This window comes from Chrysemys picta, chromosome 17 (assembly GCF_011386835.1).
Source record: "Chrysemys picta bellii isolate R12L10 chromosome 17, ASM1138683v2, whole genome shotgun sequence".
In the NCBI taxonomy this organism is placed as follows: domain Eukaryota; kingdom Metazoa; phylum Chordata; order Testudines; family Emydidae; genus Chrysemys; species Chrysemys picta.
In genome coordinates, this window is record NC_088807.1 from 5655041 (window position 1) to 5679154 (window position 24114).

The 24114-nt window shown below is 54.4% G+C and overlaps 1 protein-coding gene across 1 annotated transcript in view; it reads right to left on the bottom strand.

Annotated features, from left to right (window-relative positions):
- Positions 1–16289: 16289 nt before the first annotated feature.
- PPP5C (protein phosphatase 5 catalytic subunit) overlaps positions 16290–24114 on the bottom strand; it is a 44803-nt gene continuing 36978 nt past the window's right edge. Inside the window, exons 10-13 of the mRNA XM_008174010.4 lie at positions 23969–24009; positions 23070–23248; positions 21786–21867; positions 16290–18554 (exon numbers count right to left, since the gene is read on the bottom strand). Of these exons, the coding sequence (XP_008172232.1) occupies positions 18492–18554; positions 21786–21867; positions 23070–23248; positions 23969–24009 (365 nt within the window). The 3' untranslated portion in view covers positions 16290–18491. The remainder of the gene's footprint in view (positions 18555–21785; positions 21868–23069; positions 23249–23968; positions 24010–24114) is intronic.

The following is a 24114-nucleotide window of genomic DNA, read 5'->3' on the forward strand; positions in this document are numbered from 1 at the left end:
GGGGTTTGGGTTGCAGGAGGGTGCTCCAGGTTGGGATCGAGGGGTTTGGAGGATGGGAGGGGGATCAGGGCTGGGACAGGGGGTTAGGGTGCAGGAGGAGGTCAGGGGTGCATGCTCCAGGCGGCACTTACCTCGAGCAGCTCCCAGAAGCAGCGGCATAGCTCTCCTATGCAGAGGTGTGGCCAGGCAGCTCTGCGTGCTGCCCCGTCCACAGGCATCACCGCTGCAGCTCCCATTGGCCATGGTTCCTGGCCAATGGGAGCTGCAGAGCCGGTGCTTGGGGCAGGGGCAGCGTGTGGAGCCCCCTTGCTGCCCCATGTGTATGAACCAGAGGGGGGACATGCCACTGCTTCCAGGAGCCACGCAGAGCCACAGCACTTGTGGAGTAGGTCAAGCCCCTGACCCTGCTCCCTGGCGGGAGCTCAAGGGCTGGACTAAAAGGTCTGACGGGCTGGATGCGGGCCGCGGGCCATAGTTTGCCCACCCCTGGGCTAGAGACACTTCAGAGCAAGGTTTTGCATCCCTGCCCATCCTAGCTAATAGCTACTGATGGACCTAACCTCCATGAACTTATCTAGTTCTTTATGGAACCCTGTTATAGTCTTGGCCTTCACAACATCCTCTGTCAAGGAGTTCCACAGGTTGACTCCATGTTGTGTAAATAAATACTTCCTTTTGTTTGTTTTAATTAATTTCATCTGGTGACCCCTAGTTCCTGTGTTATGAGAAGGAGTAAATAACATTTCCTTGTTTATGTTCTCCACACCAGTCATGATTTTATAGACCTCAATCATATCTTCCCTTAGCCGTCTCTTTTCCAAGCTGAAAGGTACCAGTCTTATTAATCAATCCTCATATGGAAGCTATTCCATACCCTTCATCATTTTTGTTGCCCTTTTCTGTAACTTTTCCAATTCCGATATATATTTTTTAAGATGGGGCGACCAGAACTGCATGTAGTATTCAAGATGGGGGCATACCATGGATTTATATAGAAGCAATATGATATTTTCTGTCTTATTATTTATCCCTTTCCTAATGATTCCCAACATTCTCTTCACTTTTTTGACTGTCACTGCACATTGAGTGGAAGTTTTCAGAGAACTCTCCACAATGACGCCAAGATCTCTTTCTGGAGTGGTGACAGCTAATTTAGACCCCATCATTTTATATGTAGAGTTGGGATTGTGTTTTCCAATGTGCATTACTTCGCATTTATCAAGATTGAATTTCATGGGCCATTTTGTTGCCCAGTCACCCAGGTTTGTGAGATCCTTTTGTAGCTCTTCGCAGTCTGCCTGGGACTTAACTATCTTGAGTAGTTTTGTATCATCTGCAAATTTTGCCACCTCATTGTTTACCCATTTTTCCAGCTCATTTATGAATATGTTGAATAGGACTGGTCCCAGGACAGACCCAGGGGGACACCACTATTTACCTCTCTCCATTCTGAAAACTGACCATTTATACCCACCCTTTGTTTCCTATCTTTTAACCAGTTACCAATCCATGAGAGAACCTTCCCTCTTATCCCATGACTGCTTACGAGCCTTTGGGGAGCAACCTTGTCACAGGCTTTCTGAAAATCTAAGTACACTATATCCACTGGAGCCCCCTTGTCCAAATGCTTGTTGACCCCCTCAGAGAATTCTAGTAGATTGGTGAGGCATGATTTCCCTTTATAAAAAGCCATGTTGACTCTTCCCTAACAAATTCTGTTCATCTATGTGTCTAATAATTCTTTTCTTTATACTATAGTTTCAACCAGTTTGCCTGGTACTGAAGTCAGGCTTAATGGCCTGTAATTGCCGGAATCACCTCTGGAGCCCTTTTTAAAAATTGGCATCACATTAGCTACCCTCCAGTCATCTGGTACAGAAGCTGATGTAAATGATAGGTTACAGACTACAGTTAGTAGTTCTGCAATTTCATATCTGAGTTCCCTCAGAACTCTTGGGTGAATCCCACCCAGTCCTGGTGACTTATTACTGTTTAGTTTACCAATTTGTTCCCAAACCTCCTCAATCTGGGACAGTTCCTCAGATTTGTCACCTGAAAAGAACGGGCTCAGATGTGGGAATCTCCCTCACATCCTCGGCCGTGAAGACTGATGCACAGAATTCGGGTTTTCAGCAATGGCCTTGTCTTCCCTGAGTGCTTCTTAACCATCTCGATCGTCCAGTGGCCCCACTGGTTGTTTAGCAGCCTTCCTGCTTCTGATGTACTTCAAACTGTTTCGCCGTTACTTTTGGAGTCTTTGGCTAGCTGTTCTTCACATTCGTTTCTGGCCTTCCTAATTATATTTTTACATTTCGCTTGCCAGAGTTTATGCTCCTTTCTATTTTCCTCACTTAGGCCTGGTCCCCACTAAGCCCCCACTTCGGACTAAGGTACGTTAATAACGTAGCTGAATTCGAAGTACCTTAGTCCGAACTTACCGCGGGTCCAGACGCGGCAGGGAGGCTCCCCCGTCGATGCCGCGTACTCCTCTCGGCGAGCTGGAGTACCGGCGTCGACGGCGAGCACTTCCGGGATCGATCTGGGATCGATTTATCGCGTCTTAACCAGACGCGATAAATCGATCCCAGAACATCGATTGCCTGCCGCCGGACCCTCCGGTAAGTGAAGACGTACCCTAGGATTTAACTTCCACTTATTAAAGGATGCCTTTTTGCCTCTAACTGCTTCCTTTACTCTGCTGTTTGAGCACGGTGGCACTTTTTTGGTTCTCTTACGATGTTTTTTTTTTTTAATTTGGGGTATAAATACAGTTGGGGTATTCGCCTTTATGATGATGTCTTTAGAAAGTTTCGACGCAGCTTGCAGGGATTTCACTTTTGGCAGTGTACCTTTAATTTCTGTTTAAGTAACGTCCTCGTTTTTGTGCAGTTCCCCTTTCTGAAATTAAATGCTACTGTGTTGGGCCGCTGTGGTGTTTTCCCCACCACAGGAATGTTAGATTTTATTATGTTATGGTTACTATTACTAGCTATATTCACCTCTTGGACCAGATCCTGTGCTCCACTTAGGACTACATCAGGAATTGCTTCTCCTCTTGTGGGCTCCAGGACCAGCTGCTCCAAGAAGCCGTCATTAATGGTGTCTAGCATCCTGTCCTGGGGTGACATGTGCCCAGTTAATATGGGGATAGTTGAAATCCACCATTATTAATAAGTTTTTTATTTTTATAGCCTCTCTAATCTCCCTGAGCATTTCACAGTCACTATCACCATCCTGGTCAGGTGGTCAGTAATATATCCCTACTGCTATATTCTTATTGTTAGAGAATGGAATTACATGATGGAATTACTATTACATCATGAGTGATGTGGAGAAAGTGGATAAGGAAAAGTTATTTACTTATTCCCATAATACAAGAACTAGGGGTCATCAAATGAAATTAATAGGCAGCAGGTTTAAAACAAATAAAAGGAAGTTCTTCTTCACGCAGGGCACAGTCAACTTGTGGAACTCCTTGCCTGAGGAGGTTGTGAAGGCTAGGACTATAACAGAGTTTAAAAGAGAACTGGATAAATTCATGGTGGTTAAGTCCATTAATGGCTATTAGCCAGGACGGGTAAGGAATGGTGTCCCTAGCCTCTGTCTGTCAGAGGGTGGAGATGGATGGCAGGAGAGAGACCACTTGATCATTGCCTGTTAGGTTCACTCCCTCTGGGGCACCTGGCATTGGCCACTGTCAGTAGACAGGATACTGGGCTAGATGGACCTTTGGTCTGACCTGGTACGACCTTTCTTATGTTCTTATGTTCTTATGTACTATGCATAGAGATTCTTTGGTACAGTTTGGGTCATTTAAGATTTTCGCTTCCTTTGATTCTACGCTTTCTTTCACATACAGTGCCACTCCCCCACCAGCACGACCTGGTCTGTCCTTCCGATATATTTTGTACCCTGGTATTACTGTGTCCCATTGATTATCCTCATTCCACCAAGTTTCTGTGACGCCTATTAAGCACTGTCCTCATTTAATACGGGGCACTCTAGTTTGCCCATCTTATTATTTAGACTTCTAGCATTGGTCTAGAAGCACTTGTCACTTTTTCGCAGGGTGGATAAAAATCAATGATTTAAAAAAAATAAAAATAAAAAAAATCTGATTTTTTTTATTGAAATCGGATTTTTTTTTTGATAAAATGCTTTTTGAGGAAAAAACCTATCTAAAGATAGTTTTAATTATGATGATGATGGGCGATCACTCGTTATCAAGTATGATCATCTTCCATGGGAGTTATGGGTCCTCAGGTGGCTAATAAGACCAATCCTTGAACCACAAGTTCTATTACAACGAGAGCAGATGTTTTCAGGCTCAGCGGGAAGCTGTTGACCATGACTGGAGACCAGTCTCTCCTTCCTCCTGTCCTCTTTGTCTTGTCAGCGAGCAAGTTCAAAATGCAGGGGACCATCACGTAGGACTTCACTCCATTTTAAGCAATCCTGGGCAAGTGTCTCCCAAGGATCAACGTCAATATTACATTTTTTTAGGTTGTCCTTAAGCAAGTCCTTATAACGCTTCCGTTGTCCACCCATGTGATGGTACCCCTCTTTCAGCTGAGAGAACAGGACCTGTTTTGGGAGGCGATGATCTGGCATCTGGACAATGTGACCCAGTCCAATGGAATCATTGCCTCGATACTGGTGGTCTTTGCCTCTTCCAGAACACTAATATTGGTGTGCCTGTCTTCCCCTTTGATCTTCAGAATCTTACGAAGGCAGCGTTGATGGTACCTCTCAAGGACTTTCAAGTGGTGTCTATGGGTTGTCCAAGTTTCAGACCCATACAACAGTGTTGGGAGAATAACGGCTTGATAAACAAGAAGCTTGGTGTCTGTTTAAATGTCGTGATCTTCAAAGACCCTGTGCTGTAAATGAGAAAAGGCTTCACTGGCACAGCTCAGGTGATGTTGAATTTCTGCATCAATGCAGAATGGATGAAAGATGACTTCAGAGAATATCAGGGTTGGAAGGGACCTCAAGAGGTCATCTAGTCCAACCCCCTGCTCAAAGCAGGACCAGCCCCCAGATGGATTTTTGCCCCAGATCCCTAAATGGCCCCCTTAAGGATTGAACTCACAACCCTGGGTTTAGCAGGCTAATGCTCAAACCACTGAGCTAACCCTCCCCCCTCCAAGGTAGAGGAAATGATCAACATTCTTCAGTGCCACTCCATTGATTTTGATAGCTGGGGCATGTAATACCTCATTTGAAGAGGGCTGATAGAGCACTTTAGTCTTCTCGATATTAAGAGTGAGACCAGGCCCTGCGTAAGCATTGGCAAACGCATTCAAGATAGTGTGAAGCTCTTTCCCAGAGTGGGCAAAGATTGCGTTGTCCTCAGCGTACTGAAGTTCCACAATAGAGGTTGTGAAAATGTTACTCTTGGCTTTCAGCCTGAAAAACTGTCCATCCATTCTGTGAGTGATTTCAACGCCAGCTGTAAACTTCCCAGCAACTAGGTAACGAATGACAGCAATAAAAACCGCAAACATGGTTGGAGCGATGATACAGCTGTGTTTGACTCCTGTTTGTACTTTGAAAGGTTCGCTCTGGGAGCCAGTGCTGCTCAGAACAGTCACTTTCATGTTAGCATGAAGCAATTTTAGGACATTGATGTATTTATCAGGACATCCAATCTTAGAGAGTACAGTCCAGAGGGCACGGCGATTCACTGAGTCAAAATCTTTAGTTAGATCAATAAAAGCCATGTACAGCGGTCGGTTTTGCTCCTGACACTTTTCTTGCAGCTGCTGTGCTGTGAAGATCATATCTGCAGTTCAACGACATGGTCAGAAACCACTCTGTGACTCCGGTAAAATTTCTTCTGATGGGGCAGAAGGCGAGTTGCAAGGATCCGTGCTAGAACTTTGCCTGCAGTGGCTAGGAGGGAGATACCATGATAATTTCCACAATCCACTTTATCCCCTTTCTTGAAGAGGGTGACCATCAAGGCATCCCTCATTTCACCAGGTATCTCCTCCTTTATCCAGATTTTAAGGATAAGCAGGTAAAGCTGGTGAATTAGCTCTGGTCCACCGTTTTTGAAGATTTCAGCGGGGATCCCATCTAGACCTGCTGCCTTGTTGTTCTTCATCTGCATGGTGGCATCGTGTACCTCATACAAACTGGGAGGGTCTCCGAGCTCATCCCTAAATGGTCGTTGAGGGATTTGCTCAAGAACTTCATCTACAACCATAGAATTACGGTTAAGGAGATCGTCAAAACGTTCTTTCCAACGAGAATTGATGGCTTCGTTGTCCTTCAGAAGTGTGGTTCCGTAATTAAGATCCATTATAGCTCAAAGATATAGGAATAGGGATTATAAATTCTAATTCTATAGTATGAGACAATATATTCATGTCATGTTTAAGAAAAGTTTTGTACATGAGTTCCAATAGTTCATGGATTAGGGACCCAAACTTATGGGGTTCCAGGGGCTTCTGTATAGATTATTTAGGTTAATCTTTCTATCTACCCAATGGGACGCAGTGCTCAGTCTAGAAGATACCATCAGAGATGCTTAGTTTTGCAGTTCTCAAATGGTGGATTTGTGTTTCCAGAGATAACATGCTTGTTAACCGCAAAAATGTTTTTAAATAAATAATATAGAGAGATGAGAAATAACAGACCTATTGTTCCTCTGCAAATTTGCGTACACAGAGTCAATCCCTTTCCTCTCTCTAAAAGTGCAAAGTTTCAAAAAGTTCAATGAATCGAAGAGTGTTGGGGGCGGAATAGATCTGGATTAGGAGAAGAAGTCTGGAGATAAATGTGAGAAGCGAGGGACATATGCTTGGTTTGTTAAAATATTGTCTGTTTGCTGTTGAAAAAAAAGCCAGAATACTTAATGTTGTTGTTTTAGTTAAATAAAACAATTTAAATGTCTGTCTGGTGATGTTCTCCTCCTAATCCAGCATGGCAAGAAAATCCTCCAAATATTAATGATTAACCTGTTGAATTGGAGATAGTTCACCTCCCAATGACTTCATAAATATCTGCTCCAATTACCTTTGGTAAATGAAATAACCAAACCATCATTCATTTTCTGATATAGCTGTAAAACTAATCTGAAAAGTTTTCGAAATAAATCACTGTTCTAAAAATCTATAGTGTGTACCTTCTAAAAATGAAACCTACATCTATCTCTGAGTTGTGAAGAATATGTATTAAGGTTATAACAACCAACAAGAATGCACTTTTATGTAGAAATCCATGATTAAATCGAGTCTTCCTGACTAGTGATTTAAATCAAATCCACCCTGCTTTTTAGCTGTCTCCCATTACGTGATGTAATTAAATGGACCTCTTTTTCATTTGACTGTTTCTCATCAGATCCTACCCATATTTTATCATCTTCCATCCTCTCCTTCTTACTAGGACATAGAGAATCTCCATTAATAGATCCTCCCCTAAGGGATGTCGCTGTTGGCTTTCCCCCGCCCTTAGTTTAAAAACTGTTCTACGACCTTTTTAATTTTATGTGCCAACAATCTGGTTCCATTTTGGTTGAGGTGGAGCCCATCCTTCCTGTATAGGCTCCTCCTTTCTTAAAAGGTTCCCCCAGTTCCTAATAAATCTAAACCCCTCCTCCCTACACCATGGTCTCATCCACGCATCGAGACCCTGCATCTCTGCCTGTCTAACTGGCCCTGCGTGTGGAACTGGGAGCATTTGAGCGAATGCTACCATGGAGGTTCTGGACTTCAATCTCTTACATGGGCAGTGGGTGAAGCTTTCCCATGGGGGAGGTAAGCTCCCTGTCCCGCCTCTTCCGCCCTCAGCCCCAGCCACACTCCATGCACCCCCGCCTGGCCTCCTCCCTGCTCAGCCCCCCTGCCCGGTTGCAGTGTTCCTCCTCCCCACCTAGCCCGTGGCGAGACCCCCCCCAGCCTGCCGTTCGCCACTGGCTCACTGCATCCCTCCTCGCTCCCCCGCCAGACCCTCCTCTCGCTGCGAGACATCCCCCACCCTCCCGTGGGGGGTGGAGAGTGAGGAGGGATGCTGCGAGCGGTGGGGACCTTGGGAGGTCGGGGTGGAGTAGAAGAAGACTTGCCAGGCAGCAGCAGGCGGTGGGGGCCTCGGGGAAGGGGCGGAGCAGGGAGGGGAAGAGGCGGGGCCACCACGGTCCTGGTGTCCGCCGGTGGCTGCACCTTCCCTGGCCTATTATCCCCACCGCCTGTGATCTCTTACCCTGAACATCTTAGAACATCATCATGGTAGGCTTTCGTATTGGGCCATGCCTGGTGCCCAGACTGATGTCTCTCCATGCCCCGTGTGGAGCACAGGGTGCGGTTGTATCCACCGCCCCATCTCGTAGCTGGCCCGCTAGAGGATAACAGCCTACTGCTGCCACCGGCGATGGGAGCCGCTCCTTTAGCTTCGGCAGCAGACCTGCTATGCTGGGAGTTCAACGGCTGCCGAAATCCCACGCAGGGGCTAGTGAACCTGGGTGATAAAGCGCCGCTGGGCCTCACCCCAGAGGCAGCATCCCGCAGCAGGCACTTGATACGGAGAATGGTTCTGGCTCAGCCCGTAAAGTGACCCGCCATGAGTCCCTTTCATTTCCCCCTCCTGCCCTTTGGTGCCCTCGCTCTGTCTGTCTGTGCAGCACATGGTGGATTCCCACAGGCTAATATACCATAACAATAGCAGCTGACTTCTTGCTTGAGAATACCTCCGGGAAGGCAGGCAGGGAACAGTGGGAGGAGGCGGGGGGGGGCGGGCAGGGACATAGGCCATGGGGAGCCCGAGACAATCCTCTGGAAATCAAAAGAGCACCAAATACTCTCACGCGAGCGCTGGGTGCTGAGGGGCTGATGACAGGCTGAAGGGGAAGACTATGCTGTCATTGTAAGGGGCGGCTGGTGGGTTAAATTTAGGGCGGCGGCAAAAGCAGGAATGTTCCCAGGGTTTTGTTGCTTTCTCGCTTTGCTTTGCTTTCCCCCCACTCAGAACAGGTTGGGGTTTTTCCCCCTCCCTTCCTCCTTTATGGGAAGTCACTTCCCTCCTTGCTGCAGCTGGAATAGCAAACATCTGGCCGGCTCGGGAAAGTGGCGAACGAAAGGGGTGCCAAGCGGCCGGTTTTCATCATCCCCCCAAGGGAGGAGCGGATCTTCCTCTCCAGCGCAGTGGATTTCGGCACCACTTCAGCTGAGGAGGAAATCCATATTATTGTTCCCGGCGCTGCACAGACCCCAACCAAGATCAAGGCCAGGGGAGGTGGAGCCTTCCCTAAAGTGGGGGTGCCCGCTCCTCTTCCGCCCAAGCCCTGCCAAGCCGGAAGCCGGAGCAGGCCAGGAGCGGCGGATCCTCTACCTGCTCAGGGTGGGGGGGCCCGAGAGCAGCCCCCGGCCCGTGTCCCTGCCCTACGGACCCCCGCCCTGGGCAGGTGGAGGGTCTGCGGCTCCCCACAGCTGCCTGGGCTCCCAAGCCTGGCTCCTGCTGCCGGCCTAGCCGTGGGGGACCCGGGGGGGGGGGATTTTGGGGTGGAGAGGAGGAGCAGGAGCGGGGTGGGGCCCATGGTGAAAAGTGGACATGACAGGCTCATCCACTTTCAAAAACTGGGAGGGGCAGGGCCCCCTCCCGCCCTATTCCGAGGCCCTGCTCAGGGCCCCCATTGTGCCAGGGACCCTGTCCGAGATCAAGGCCCTGTGGTGGGGTGTGCACCCCACACAGGACTGGAAGGGGTTAAGATTCAGGCCAACCAATTAGCTCCACGGGCTGCACCTGGAGGAGGAGCCAATTGGAAGCAGGCTCAGCTGGGCAGGAACAGGTGGGGCCTGTATAAAGCCAGGTAGCTGGCAACAGAAGGCAGCTGCAGGGAGGTGGGCTGCAGGGACGTCCCTGGGAGGAGGGAGTTGGGAGGCTGGCAAACCCAGGCAGGTAGGAGAAGGCTCAGGGGACTAGCAGTGCAGACCCTGAGCTGGAACCCGGAGTGGAGGACGGGCCTGGGTGCCCCTCCCAGCCACCTGGGACGTGGCACAAGCCAGGCAGAGGACAGCAGACTGCCTGGGAGGCCTGGACAACCTTTGTTACGGCTTCCCTGGCAAGGGGGAGGACGTAGGGTGACCTGGCCGGAGGGCTGAGTCCTGAAGAGGAGGCTGCGGTTCCTGGAGTGAGAGTGGGACAGATCCTGCCGGAGGGGCGGGGGGCACAATGGCTGGCCAGAGCTAATCCCCGGGATGGCCAGTAGGAGGCGCCACTAGCAGTGAGTGCACCCTGAGGCCAGGGCACTGGACTGGGCACGGGGCTCCCGCCCGAGGCCAGGGCCCCGCTGACCCAGGATGTGAGCCAGTCCCGGCCCAAAGAGCTTCCAGTCCAAGTCAACAGGCAAGACAGAAACCCTCTCCCCATTTCCCCGCTGGGTGAATGAAGCTCGGAGAAGGGGAGGGACGTGCCTGGGCCGCACAAGGCGTCCGTGGTAGAGCTCAGCCTTGAACCGACAGCTCCTGAGCGCCAGCCGCAGGACGGCACTGCCTCTCGTCGCTCCTTCCACCTGGAGCAGCTGCTCCACAGAGGGGGTCAGCGCGTGTGGGACACGTGACCGCTCAGGGGGGCCCACTTCTGATTCTAACGCCCCTGCCTTTGGCACCGGGGGGGGGGCTGGTGATGCCAGGAGTAAAGAGGGACATGTCAAAAGAACCCACTCTGCTCAGGAGCGGGCAGGGTCCTCTCCCTCCTTTCAGCTGCTGGCCTTACGGCTTCTGCTTTAACACAGGATCCCAGCTGGGTCCCGTTAAGGCCAGGGTCTGTGCCAGCAACGCCGCTCCAAGCCACCGGGCGCTCTGCCTCCTGCAGCCAGACGCTGCCTCTGGATTTACTCCCAGCATCTCCGACACCAGGGCTGCGTCACTCCAGCCGCAGGGAACGGTCTGGGTTTGGCGGGCCCGGCCCCACCCGGGAGCAGACAGACCGAGCCAGACGATCCGCTTCGCAGCGGGCACAGCTTGTGCATCTCTAGTGATTTCCAGGAAGTCACGCCGATGCCTTCCATGGGTTCCTACCAGTTTGTACGTGTGTATTTTATCAAACAACCACGGGGCAGAGCAGCAATGCTGTGGGGTCTAGCGGTTCGAACAGGGGTGGCCAAACTTTTTGGCCCGAGGGCCACATCTGGGTATGGAAATTGTATGGCAGGCCATGAATGCCCACAAAATTGGGGGTTGGGGTGCGGGAGGGGGTGAGGGCTCCATCTGTGGCTGTGGGATCTGGGGTGGGGCCAGAAATGAGGAGTTCAGGGTGCAGGAGGGGGCTCCAGGCTGGGACTGAGGGGTTTAGAGGGCAGGAGAGGATCAGGGCTGGGGCAGGGGGTTGGGGCACAGGAGGGTGTCAGGGTGTCAGGGTGCTTCGGGCGGTGCTTACCTCAAGCAGCTCCCAGAAGCAGCAGCATGTCCCCCCTCCAGATCCTATGCAGAGGTGCGGCCAAGCGGCTCTGCGCGCTGCCCTGTCCGCAGGCACCACCCCTGCAGCTCCCATTGGCCACAGTTCCCAGCCAATGGGAGCTGCGGGGGCAGCACTTGGGACAGGGGCAGCATGCAGTGCCCCCAGGCTGCCCCTACGCATAGGAGCCGGAGGGGGGACATGCCGCTGCTTCCGGAAGCCGCACGGAGCGGGACAAGCACCGGACCCCACTCCCCGGCGGGAGCTCGAGGCCGAATTCAAATGTCTGGAGGACCAGATGTGGCCCCTTGGCTGTAGTTTGCCCACCCCTGGGTTAGAGCAAAGAATTGGTTTTCAGACATATGGGTTTTTCCAGATCCCAGTTTTGGGCTAGAAGGGGAGTGGGGTCAAGTGGTGTAGAGCGAGGGGAGGGTGAATCAGGACTCCTGGGTTCTATTCCTGGCTTGGTTTGTGGCCATGGCCGAATCCTTTCCCCACCTGTAAAGCAGCGCTCATGGTCTTGCCCCTTTGTTTGGAAGTGTGTCACACCCTCTTGGGTCAGCAGCAATCCGGGAATGTGTTGAACGCGCTTTGCCAGGTCTGGTACGCACCTGGGGGAAGCCCTTCTCCTGAGCCACGACTAACCAAATTCCCAGCTCCCATATGCATCTGGGGCTGCTTATCAAGGCACGTGGATGCAATAGCCCATGTGCTGCGACCGCATGTAAAGCCCTCTTCAGTTCTCAGGAACTGGCTTCTGTCAGTCATGACGTCCTTTCACTTTCATGCGCTGACGGTGCCGCGGACACATTTAGGGTTATATTTTTCTAAAAGGGCTGATGATTTCGGAGGCCCAACCGAAAACCCCCTAAAGGGGCCTGATTTTTAGATATTCGGAGTAACCCCTAGCCCTCAGAATCGGTTGATCTCAAAGAGGGAGAAATTCAGAGATGCTGTGGAGGAGAAGGGCAAGTTGGTTCTCATGGTAGGAGACCTGGAGCACGAACAGGACGACTTTGTGGGCCCAGCTACGACAGTTCTGGGGGAGAAGGTACCTTCCCACTCAAGAGTTGCAGTCTTGAGCGGGAGGGTTTGTGAGGGGGTGTTCACCCCACACAGGACAGGAAGGTGGCCAGGTAGGCCTATTAACTCCACAGGCTGCAGGGAAAAGCCAGGGAGTAGATTGCAAACAGGACCACCTGGGCAGGAACAGGCAGGGCCTATAAAGAAAGGAAGCTGGCAACAGACAGGGGCTGCAGTGCTGGGAATGGGAAGCCACTCCCTGGGCATTGGAAGTTGGAGGGGGTACACCCAGAGAAAGCGGGGGGATTAAGGAGTGGCGGGAAGCAGTCTGGGGAAGGAGCAGGGAGGGCAGAGAGACTACAGCCCAGAACTGCTGTGTTGAGGGGTCCGGGTTCCCCTACCCGCCTCCGGGGAAGTGGCACTGGCGGGCTAGCGAACGGGAAGACTGCCTGGGTTACTGTGGGAGCGACAGAGAACGTGAAGGACCCCGGAAGGGGAAACCACGGCCGTGATCGAGCCGGAGGGCTGAGTCATAAAGAGGCAGCTGTGGTTCCTGGACTGAGCGAGGGGCTGCAGAGAGACGACGCGATGACGGGCGAACTGTGGGAAGGGGCGTAGCACCTGGCAGAGCTAATCCCCAGGACAGCCAGGGAGAGGCGCTAGCCAGTGATGAATAGAGCACCCCATGACACTGGAGTCAGACCAATGGTCCATCTAGCCCAGTGTCCTGTCTTCCGACAAGGGCCACTGCCAGATACTTCAGAGGGAATGAACAGAGCACAGAAATTATCAAGTGATCCATCCCCTGTCATCCCATCCGAGCTTCTGGCAGTCAGCAGTTTAGGGACACCCAGAGCAAGGGGCTGCATCCCTGAGCATCTTGGCTAATAGCCATTGATGGACCCGTCCTCCAGGAACTTATCCAGTTCTTTTTTGAACCCAGTTATACTTTTGGCTTTCACAGTATCCCCTGGCAGCGAGTTCCACAGGTTGGATGTGCGCTGGGTGAAGAAATACTTCCTTCTGTTCGGTTTAAACCTGCTGCCAATTGATGTCATTGGGTGGCCCCTGGTTCTTGTGTGATGTGAAGGGGTAAATAACCCTTCCCTAGTTACTTTCTCTACACCGATCATGATTCTATAGACCTCTGGCCTATCCCCTCTTTGTCGGCTTTTTTTCCAAGCTGAACGGTCCCAGGCTTTTAAATCTCTCCGCAGATGGAGGCTGTCCCATACCCATCTGCAAAAAATAACCCTTCATACTATAACTTATATAGTGCTACTATAACTTAGCTAGTCCACTCTCGGGCCATCTTTCTGCTGTCTTTGTACATCACCTGGCACAATGGGGGCTGGCTCCTCGGTTCTAACACAAAATTAAGAATAAATAACGGACTACAGCATCAGGGAAAGGAATAGATCCCAGATGTCCTGAACACCGGTCCTCTCCTCTAACCACTAGTCTCCATTCCCGTCCAGCCCCAGGATGGGAACCCAGGCATCCTGCGCACCAGCCGCCTCCTCTCACGGCTCGTTCTCTCCTGGCTGCACATTGCGCAGAGTGACCAGGCCGCACTGTGTTTCTTGATGGCTTCACGCGCCCCAGGGACAGAGCGAGTGGAAAAGCGTGACCAGCAGAGCCTGGTTCGTAGCTTGACTGTGATCTCAACCCTGACGCGTGCCAACAGACCCGGGGCGGTATCTCTGTATGTGCGTCACTCGCGTAGGCAGAGTCAAATTGGTTCAGCCAACCTCATTCATAGACCATGGGGACTTTGATAAGCTCGGGGGACTTCCTAGCTTAACAAGAGCCTAATCAAAGCCCGGACAAATGGCTAAAAGCCAAGGAAATTTACAGGAAACAAACCTCGAATCGCTCGTTAGACTGGACCGTGGCTGCTATGGGGTTAAGAGGCAGCGGCACTTATCCCCATCCACCCACCCTGAAAAAGGTCAAGAGAAACAAATATTATTTTTTGAACAAGCTTCTCAAACCCCCAAAATGTTCTTTTGCAGCAGCCAAAAACCAACATGTTTTTCAATTTAAAACAGATACCGCAAACTCAGCTATTTTCAATGGAAAAAAATAACACTATGAGGAAACTGAGGGGGAGTGGCTTGCCCAAAGTCAGCCAATGGCAGACTCTGGAATAGAACCCTGAGTTCTTGAGTCTCAGGCCACTAGGCCACGCTGCCTTTAAAACAGCATGTGATAAAGGGAGGGGGATAGCTCAGTGGTTTGAGCATTGGCCTGCTAAACCCAGGGTTGTGAGTTCAATCCTTAAGGGGGCCACTTAGGGACCTGGGACAAAATCAGTACTTGGTCCTGCTAGTGAAGGCAGGGGGCTGGACTTGATGACCTTTCAAGGTCCCTTCCAGTTCTAGGAGATGGGATATCTCCATAAATTTAAAGACTGCTCCCAGTGATGCACACAAGGTGGGGCAGCATTAAGGTTATGGGGACATCCTTAAACCTAGTGCTTGGTAACAGCTGTGTGCTTGTCTTTGCAAGCTTGATACAGTTCTTTTAGTGTCACTTTTGGTGGATGTGATTAACTACAACCAAAGGAAAGAGTCGGGGGCGGGGGGTGGAGAGGAGGAACTAAGACTCCCCCACCTGCCCAGCAGGAGATACCCAAGAGGCAGGTTAGAGGGTGAGGTGGCCATGTTTGTTGTGGGCATGGGGTTCTGAAGCCAGGAGCAAGGTGGGGAGAAGGTTAGAGGGTGAGGCAGCCATGTTTGTTGTGGGCATGGGGTTCTGAAGCCAGGAGCTAGGTGGGGACAAGGTTAGAGGGTGAGGTGGCCATGTTTGTTGTGGACGAGGGGTTCTGAAGCTGTTTTCTGAAGCAGATATGCTGAGGAACTAAATGCAAAGGCCATTTTCAGGGCAGCACCCGAGTATGGATCTGGGCGATCAGGCCAGTAAGTCTAGAGCTGGGCAAACAACAGATTTTTTTTCCAGTCCACTGGCAATTTCAAAAACTCAAGGGGAGTGGGGGGGGGGGGAATCATTTGGAGTCAAACCAAAAATGAAATTTTTCGACCAATTGAAAAGTTGGGGAAAAAATGAGGGTTGGGGCAAACGCCACATTTCACGTGGACAAAATTTAAATTTTTCACTAAAAAGTAGTTTTAGCCAAATTTTTTTGCCAACGCCGACCGAGAGCCCAGCTAGAGTCTCTTCAGAGGCCCTTATGCATCCTGTTCTATTGTCTCCAAGCCCCTCCACCAACACGAATGCCAGCAGCAGGTGTGTGATCAGTAGCGGGTCAATTTCCCTGGGTAGATGGGGGCCTTTGGCAGCCCAGGCCAGTCCCACTCGGGGGGGAGGACTTGGCAAGGTCTGAGGAGCACTCGAGAGGCCCTCGGGAATGGGACAAAGCGTTAGTTCAAGGAGCAGATGGAAGCAGCATCGTGCAATGGTTAGAGCACAGCACTGGGACTGACTGCGTTCCCTTCCCAGCTCTGTCTCTGCGTGGGAGGCCGCAGGCGCACTCCTTTCCCGTCTCCGTGCCTCAGTTTCTCTAGCTGTAAAACAGAGAGGAGGCTGCCCCGAAATCTCCGGCCAGAAAACACAAAGCACAGTTCGCAAGGCTCAGGGCCAGCACAGGCTAAAGGTTGAGTTGATGCTTCAGCTCCATGTGTGGTTCGGGACGACGCTGCTCCCACCATCTGCCCAGTGGGAGATCCCACCCGGAGCTCAAGCCTGCCATACATTTTCTTTGTCCCCGCCAGCCGCTAGCACTGGCGGCTGATTGCGTAAGCCCCCAGGGGTGCAGCTTCCCTCGCTCTCCCGCCGCAGAGCTGGCAGACCAGGAGGGGGCGCTACAGCCTCTCACGGCACGGGCAGGCCAGGACACGGGAGTGGCCAGCTAGCCCGCAAGGCTTATAATAATTACTTTATTTTAACATCTTTAATTACAGACAGTAAAATAGCTCGAGAGGTGGCGGTGGGGGGCGGGCTCCTGGATCCGGTGGTGCGCACGACGACACCCAAGTGCTTTGGTCGCATCTGCATGTGGCACAATAGGCCGGTCGCTCTTCCTCGAGGAGATGCCCAACGCTCCCCAGGCTCAGAGAAGGGGGCAAAGGTGGGGGTGGGCAAGTGAGGTAAAGCACCCCGAGAAATCCAGTCTGCTGCCCCCACTGCCCCTGCTACACACACACACACCCACACACTCCCGGCCTGAGTTGGAGGCTGGGCCTCTGCCAGCCCAACACCCACACACCTATTGCTTATTTGTAAGGCTAAGATTAGGGCACGGGTTCCAGGACTTCCTGAGACCTCCGTGACATTTTCTGCTTCAGCCCTTGGGCGGTGGGACTTCAGCTGTCAGCCAGCAGGGGGCCCCCTGGAGCTCTGAGCCACCATGGTGGGGGGAGGCAGCCCGCCACAGACCTCCCGCCCTTACCTCCCCTGCAGCAGGGCTCGGGTTCTCATCCCACCCGTCAGCCGCATTTTGTCACAGCTCTGTTGAGCGAAAGCCAGGGACAGGTCACAGGCTTCTGAGAATTTTTGTTTATTGCTTGTGACCCGTCCCCGGCTTTTCCTAAACAAACTGACAGTCTTAACCTTACTTCTTTGTTGTGGCGGGCTGGAGGCAGACGCCTGGGGAGGAGGAATGTCTCACGGGGAGGGAGGGGCGTATGCTGCCCCTGTCCTCTGGAGCAGGGAGCTACATGCCTCAGATCAGAGAGCTCACACGGGACCTAGAAGAGGGGCACTCTGGGGTGAGAGCGCTCCTGGGAGACTGGCAGCTGGGGGTCCTGGATCCAGATCCCAGCAGCTGGGGGTCCTGGGACCCAGAACCCAGTATTAGAGAAGTCCTGTAAGACTGGTAGCCAGGGATCCCAGGCCCAGATCCCAGCAACTAGGGGGCCTGGGAGCCAGATCCCGGTATTTGAGAGCTCCTGAAAGACTGGCAGCCAGGGGTCCTGGGGCCCAGATCCCAGCAGCCAGAGGTCCCGGGGCTCAGGTCTCGGTATTAGAGACCTCGTCAGACTAGCAGCTGTGGGTCCTGGGACTCATCCTGGCAGCCGGGGGTCCTGGGACCCAGATCACAGCAGCCAGGGGTTCCGGCCCCAGATAACAGCAATCAGCAGCCAGGGGTCCCGGGGCCCAGATCCCAGCAACCAGGGGTCCCGGAGCCCAGGTCTCGGTATTAGAGACCTCGTCAGACTGGCAGCTGGGGGTCCTGGGACTCAGATCCCAGCAGCCAGGGGTTCCAGCCCCAGATATCAGTATTAGAGAGGTCCTGTGAGACTGATAGCCAGGGGTCCCGGGACCCAGATCCCAGCAACCAGGGGTCCCAGGGCCCAGGTCTTAGTATTAGAGAGCTCTTGTCAGACTGGCAGCTGGGGATCCCGGGCCCAGATCCACCGAGCACAGACTGCCTCCAAGGATGTGATCTTTGATCCCTACTGGGCCGAGCTCTCACCCCCCCCCCCCGAGCTGAGCCAGTGAGTGCCTCCGAAGCTGGTGAAAGTAGAGCCCTGCCTGTCCACCCTGGGTTTCTGATGCAGAGGGAGAGGATGACTATGGATGGGACCCCCCCACGCCGACACCTTGCTGCTGCTCGTCCCCTGATCCTAACCTCTGAGCCCACCTAGCCCCCTCGCCTCTCCTGAAACCCCCAAGCCCAAAGACCACCCGTCAGAGACACGCCTCAAAGCCAGAGCACTTGGGGAAGGGAGGGGAGGCCTCCGTGCTCCACCCTGCAAGCCAATACCGTCTGCCGGGAGAGATCGGGCCGCAGACAGAGCCGGCTTAGGTCCAGCGGCCTCTCTGCTCCAGGCCGGAGTCTGAGCGAGCCCTGGGAATAAATACAATCTTTCCAATATATTAAAAAAAAATACTCCTGCCTCTCGGCTGTGCGGCGCCAGCTCACGGCAACACTACAAATGGGCTCGGCGTGGGGGGAAGAGAACCACGGCAACCCCCCCGCCCCGCCCTCGTGATGGACGCTCCGGCGCCTGGGCAGCCTGGGCTGATGGCAGAAGAAAGTAAAAAGGCCGAGGGGCCGTCTCTGCCTAGCATGGGGGGCCTCCAGGCGGGGGCGGTGGTGACCGGGGAGGTTACATCATCCCCAGCTGGAGGAGAGTGTTGGCGTAGGCCATCGGTTTGACGTTCGGGTGAGGCTGAAAGAGAAGAGGCAGCCAGGTTAGGGCCCGGCGGGGCTCTGGGGGCAGCACTGTCCCCCCTCCCGTGGTATCTGCAGAGCCCCCCGCCCACTCCGGGGAGCAGGAGCACAAACCAACAGGCTGTGGGGAGACTGCGATGGTAATCAAGGTGCTGGCTAGGGGGCGCTGTCCTCTCTCAAGCAATGTCCCAGTGTGGCACTAAGGGGCGCCATGCTCCAGGGAGCAGGGTGGGGGGCGCTCTCCCCTGGCAGTCAATGCTGGCCCCAATCTCCTGGAGCAGCAGTAGGGGGCGCTGTGCTGCAGGGCGTGTTTTTGGGGGTAATAGATAATATCAAGGTCTTGATTGCTTGTGGTTGTCAGAGGTGAAATGGGATCTCCCCTCCACACCCGAGCTGGGGCATTTGCCTCTTCCCAGATAAATTCTAATTGGAGAAATATGTTCAGTGTCCCTATGTCAGGCCCAGGGTTTCTGTTCACTTTCAGCCCTGAACGGGGGTGGTTTTGCTGACAGCTGTTGGCAAACTTCTGTGCTTCACAGCTGTGCTTCTGCGCGGGGGGAAGTGACTGTGACGCACACACGCTGAGCCATTAAGCACTTTGGGATCTCAGACGCAGGGCCCGCTCCAAGTTTTTTGCCACCCCAAGAAAAAAAATTTCCTGTGCTCCCTGGTCCCGCCCCAACTCTGCCCCTTCCCCACCCCATTCCAACTCCTTCCCCAAATCCCCGGCCCCGCCTCCTCCCCCTGGCACGCCGCATTTCCCCTCCTACCCCTCCCTCCAGGAGGGAGAGGGGAGAAGCGGAGCGGCGGCGCGCTCGGGGGAGGAGGAGGTGGAGGTGAGCTGGGGGGGGGGGAGGAGTGGTTCCTCTGCCCCCCCCCCCCCCCCGGGTTACTTCCTGCAACCCTCCCCGCGCCCCCCCCACCGCTCTGCCTGCTCCCCTGTGCGCGCCGCCGCCGCTCCGCTTCTCCCCCCTCCCTCCCAGGCTTGCCACAAAACAGCTGATTCGCGCAAGCTGGGGTGGGGGGAGAAGCGGAGTGGTGGCACGCTCAGGGGAGCAGGCGGCAGTGGAGCAGAGGTGAGCTGAGGGGGAGTAGTTCCTCTGCGCCCCCCCCCCCCCCCCGGGGTTACTTCCTGCGGCCCTCCCCACGCCCCCCACCGCTGCAGCTCACCTCCACTCAGGGCCGGCTCCCAGCGCCCGAAGGAAAAAAAAAAAAAGAGCCGGAGTGCCGCCCAAGCACATGCTTGGAGGGCTGGTGCCTAGAGCCGGCCCTGCTCAGATGCTCCAGGTGGGTGGTAAATTAATTATTACAGGGGCTCACCAAGGCCCCAGTGCAGAGCCAGGGGGCGTGGGGCAGATCCCAATGCCCAGGCAGGGTGTCAGGAGGCACTGGGGGGAAAAGAATTGTCCACGCAGCTGGTAAAAACGTAACATGGGGCGCCACCACAGACATGTGGATCACGACCCTCGACTGGGGATTAGAGCTGGTGACAAATTGATTTTCCCGTTCAGCGGCTGAACCAAAAAAATCCAAAACCACTTCCGTTCAGGTTGACCAAAACGAAAAACGGGGGAGGAGGGGATTCCATTTTGGGTAGAACTAAAGGGTCCGTTTTCTGGTGGGTTAATGGATGTTTTCACTCTAAGTCTACACTACCCCCCGGATCGGCGGGCAGCGAACGATCCAGCGGGGGTCGATTTATCGCATCTAGTTTAGACACGATAAATCGAGCCCCAAGTGCTCTCCCGTCGACTCCTGTACTCAGCCGCCCCCAGAGGGGCAGGCAGAGTTGATGCAGGCAGTTATCCACGTAGCTGAAGTCGCGTAACTTAGATCCACACACACACACACACACACACACACCACCACCCCCCACCCCACCCCGTGTAGACCAGGCCTAATCTATTCAATTTTTCTGGAATGTTTTTTACCTGTTATTCTTTTCAGCTGAAACTATTAACCACATTTGACCTCAATTCACAGACAGTTTCGCTCCACCTGAAACTGCGTTTTTCACCCAGAACTGCCCATCTCCTTTAGCCAGGGCTCCTGCCCCTTCTCGAAATCAGACCCTTTCGGAGTCTCAAATTGGGCCTTGAAGCACTAGGCACCTTGGCAAACATAACCCCGGAGGGCCTGTTCCCCCCCCCCAAGTTACGGGACACTTGTCTCTCCCCTTCCCTTTGCTGGGGCAGAGGCTGCCCAGCTATTCTGAGAATCGGGCCCTGTCCCTTTAAGACCCCTCAGACCCCCCTGCCCCACAGGAGGGGTTAAATAGCTTCCCAGCCTTTGTCTCCCATGGTTCATTCCCCTCAGGAGCCTTGTTGCCAATGGCTGACTCCCCCCATAGCACATGATTGCTGGCCTCTCGCCAGCGGGGCTGGAAAACTCCCTCAAGCCCAGAGATCCTCTGTCTGGGATGAGGGGACCCCACCCCAGTGCAGATGACTTCGTGGTATCTAGGCAGCGAGGAGCAGAGATGGGAGAAGGGTAAACATCCCCTCACAGCCAAGGGCTGATGAAACTTCAGCGCAATTCCTCCTCCCAGGGCGGAGGGTTAACACTGCAGCTCCCGAGCAGCTGGTGCCTGGCTGCTGATCGGCCTGTGTCCAAAGCATCCACCGGAGGCGGACTCCATCGGCTGGGAGATTCGGAGGGGCACATGGTGGGCACGTTTTTCCAGGATCCGGCCTCGTTCCAGTGACATTGGGCCCCATTCCCAGCTCCCCTGTCAATGGGGAGAGGGACAGGGGGCGGCCATATTCTGGGCCCCTGAAGCTGCTGTAATTAACTCACGCTCTCTGCCCCCTATGGGCCCTGGGGGGCAGAAAACAGCAACGGCGCCATGTGCTCTGAGCACAAGCCTGATCTTCCCTATAGGCCTTTGAGGGGGGCAGAAACATCCCCCACGTGCCCGGCACAAGGGGCCTCCCCGCTGGGTGGTGCGGGACAGAACAAGCACATCCTAGAGGCCAGAACAAGCTCAGAGAGTTCACAATAGGTCTGGTTGCTCGGAGCTGGGTCTGGACGGGCAGGGAACCCCAAGAGGCAGGCGGCAGGAGCAGGGGAAGGACTGAGATTGTCGGCCTAGCCACGGAACCAGGCAGTGCCAACGAACCGCGCCCCTGGGCAGCGCGACGGCCGGAGGGGGTTGCCCCAGGTGGGCAGGCCCACAGGGGCGGGTGCAGTCAGTGCCCGGAGGCCCCGAGCGGACAAGCCAATCACTCACCACGGCTGTGAACTGGTGGAATTCGGGGCGCAGGTCCGACCCCCGCAGGTGGATGTATGAACCTTTATTCCCCATCTGGTCGCTGGGGAGAGAACGCACAGAGGGCTGGTCACATCCAGCAAAGGAAAGGGGAATCCCACCCCCCGCCCACAGAGACCTCCCTGACCTTTACCCAGCGGGCCCGGACCACCCCTGATTATGCTGCTGTGTGGGAGAAAACAACTGGCTGCTGCATCTGCTTCAGGAGTAGGGCGAGCAGTGCTCAGCATTTCCATTGAACCCTCAGGGCTAGGACCCCCATTCGACAGATGGGGAAACCGAGGCACAGAGCAGTACCGTGCCCAAGCACTTGCTGAGTCGGGGATAGCACCCTTGAGTCTGCCTCCCCTGCTCTAACCCCTAGACCACACTTCCCTCCCAGCTCTAACTACTAGGTAACGCTGCCATTTACAACATGTGCGCACAGTCTGTTGGTTGCTTGCTGGCTGCACTGCTCCCCTTTCCCAGGCAATCCGCCCTCCCCGGGGGGGGGGAGGTGGGAAATGCAGACGCTAATTAAGCTGGCTTTGCTCCTGCCCAGAAAAGAGCCCACTGAATTTCACCCTGGAAGCTGGGCTAGGTCAGTACCGTTCCATGACTTGAGACCTCCCGGAGAAAGCCAGAAACTGCCGGGAGGGAGTGGGGCAGAAGGCTCAGCAAGGGGTGCGCTCCCTGCTGGCCGCAATGCCCCAGTGCGGTGTTAGAGGGCGCTGTACTGCAGGGGGCAGGGACTCAGCTCTCCCCTCATGCTCAGTGCTGGCCAGTGGTGCTAGGGGGTGTAGGAAGCGTGGACAAGATTGACGCATGAGATCCTGACCTCCTGGGGGTCGTTAAGAATCGACAGCACTTCTCACTGGAGCACAAAACTCGGCTTCGTGGGAAAATCTAGCAAATTCCCCCAGCCATAGGCTTCTTTACGTCCTGCCCTAACCTTGTAGAGTGTTGTGTTATTGCTGATAAACAACTGCCACGCCCCAGAGGTGGCTGCATCTCAGCAGCAGGTGAGCCATCCCTGTACAAGCAGTGGCCATGTTCCACCTCAGAGGTGGCTGCATCTCAGCGGACGGGGAGAGGGAGGGTGGGAGCAATGATCCCTGGGGTTGAGACTTCACGAGCTGAATGCAGCAGGCTGGACAAGCAGCAGGGGCCCATACAGGCCAGGCCCTGGAGGAAACAGAGACGCTCCCTGCTCACTTCATGACGTGGCCACCCAGGGGTCCGCAGGGCACGGCCCGGAGCACTCACCAGTAGTTGGGTGCCGAGAAGACGGTGATGCACTTGCCCTCGTGCGTCACCTCGTAGCCCTCGGGCTTGACCTCGTGGCTCCGGATGATGTAATCGAGCTGGTTCCGCTCCAGGAAGCTTTTGGTGACGTCGGGCCCGAACTGACAGCTCACGCCGCGCTTGCTGACCGACCGGCCGTTCTGGAAAGGCGGGGGGAGGGGATCCCGTCGGAGTCACTGAACATGTCCAGACGCGGCTGAGCGGGGGGAGGGGTCTGCACGTGGGGTGGGGAGCAGAGATCCCACAGACGCAGGCTCACAATGCAGTGTGGGCGCCCCCACCGGCTCTCAGCCTCCTTTCCGACCTCCCAGATGCCGCTTAACTCCCTCCTACCTGCCAGAGGTTTGGGCTGGCGCTAGGTGCTACAGACAGCCCTGGGCAATCTCCTAGTCATCCCCGCACTGATAAACCTCTAGGGGGCGAAGGGGAGTCAGTGTCCACGGCCCTCAGCCTCACAGCAAACGAGCTTGTGCTAGTGGAGACGGGCAAGCCCCTGCCACGCCTCTGAGCCCACTAAACTTACCCACCCCAGCCACTGTCAGAGGGTGGGACTGACCCTGGGCAAGCAACAAGCAGAGAAGCAGATGGTCCCTCCCTCCCCCTGCAGTGAGCGGTCAGCTGGGGTGGAGAACCAGCATCAGCTGCCAGGCCCCACACAGCTCCCTGGATGCCCCATGCTGGTGAGGGCCAGCAGAGGCCGCTCTGAGTTAGCCCACCGGACCCTCCACCCTGAGCAGTGACCCGCTCGGCCTGTGATCGGCAGATGGGGGGGGGCAGAGGACAGTGGCTCGGCGCAGAGCCCGCACCGGGAGCTGAACTAGCCGCACGCCCGTGGTGCGGGGCATTTCACTGGCACTCACCTGAGGCTGCGGGTCGGACCAGAGCAAGTCGCACATGGGACCTGCCAACGAGGAGAGAGCACATGTCACTCCACGCAGGGCGTGCTGGGGGAGCGCCACCCTCGCGCCAATCCTACACCAGCTAGCGTCTATGATTGAGTGAGCCT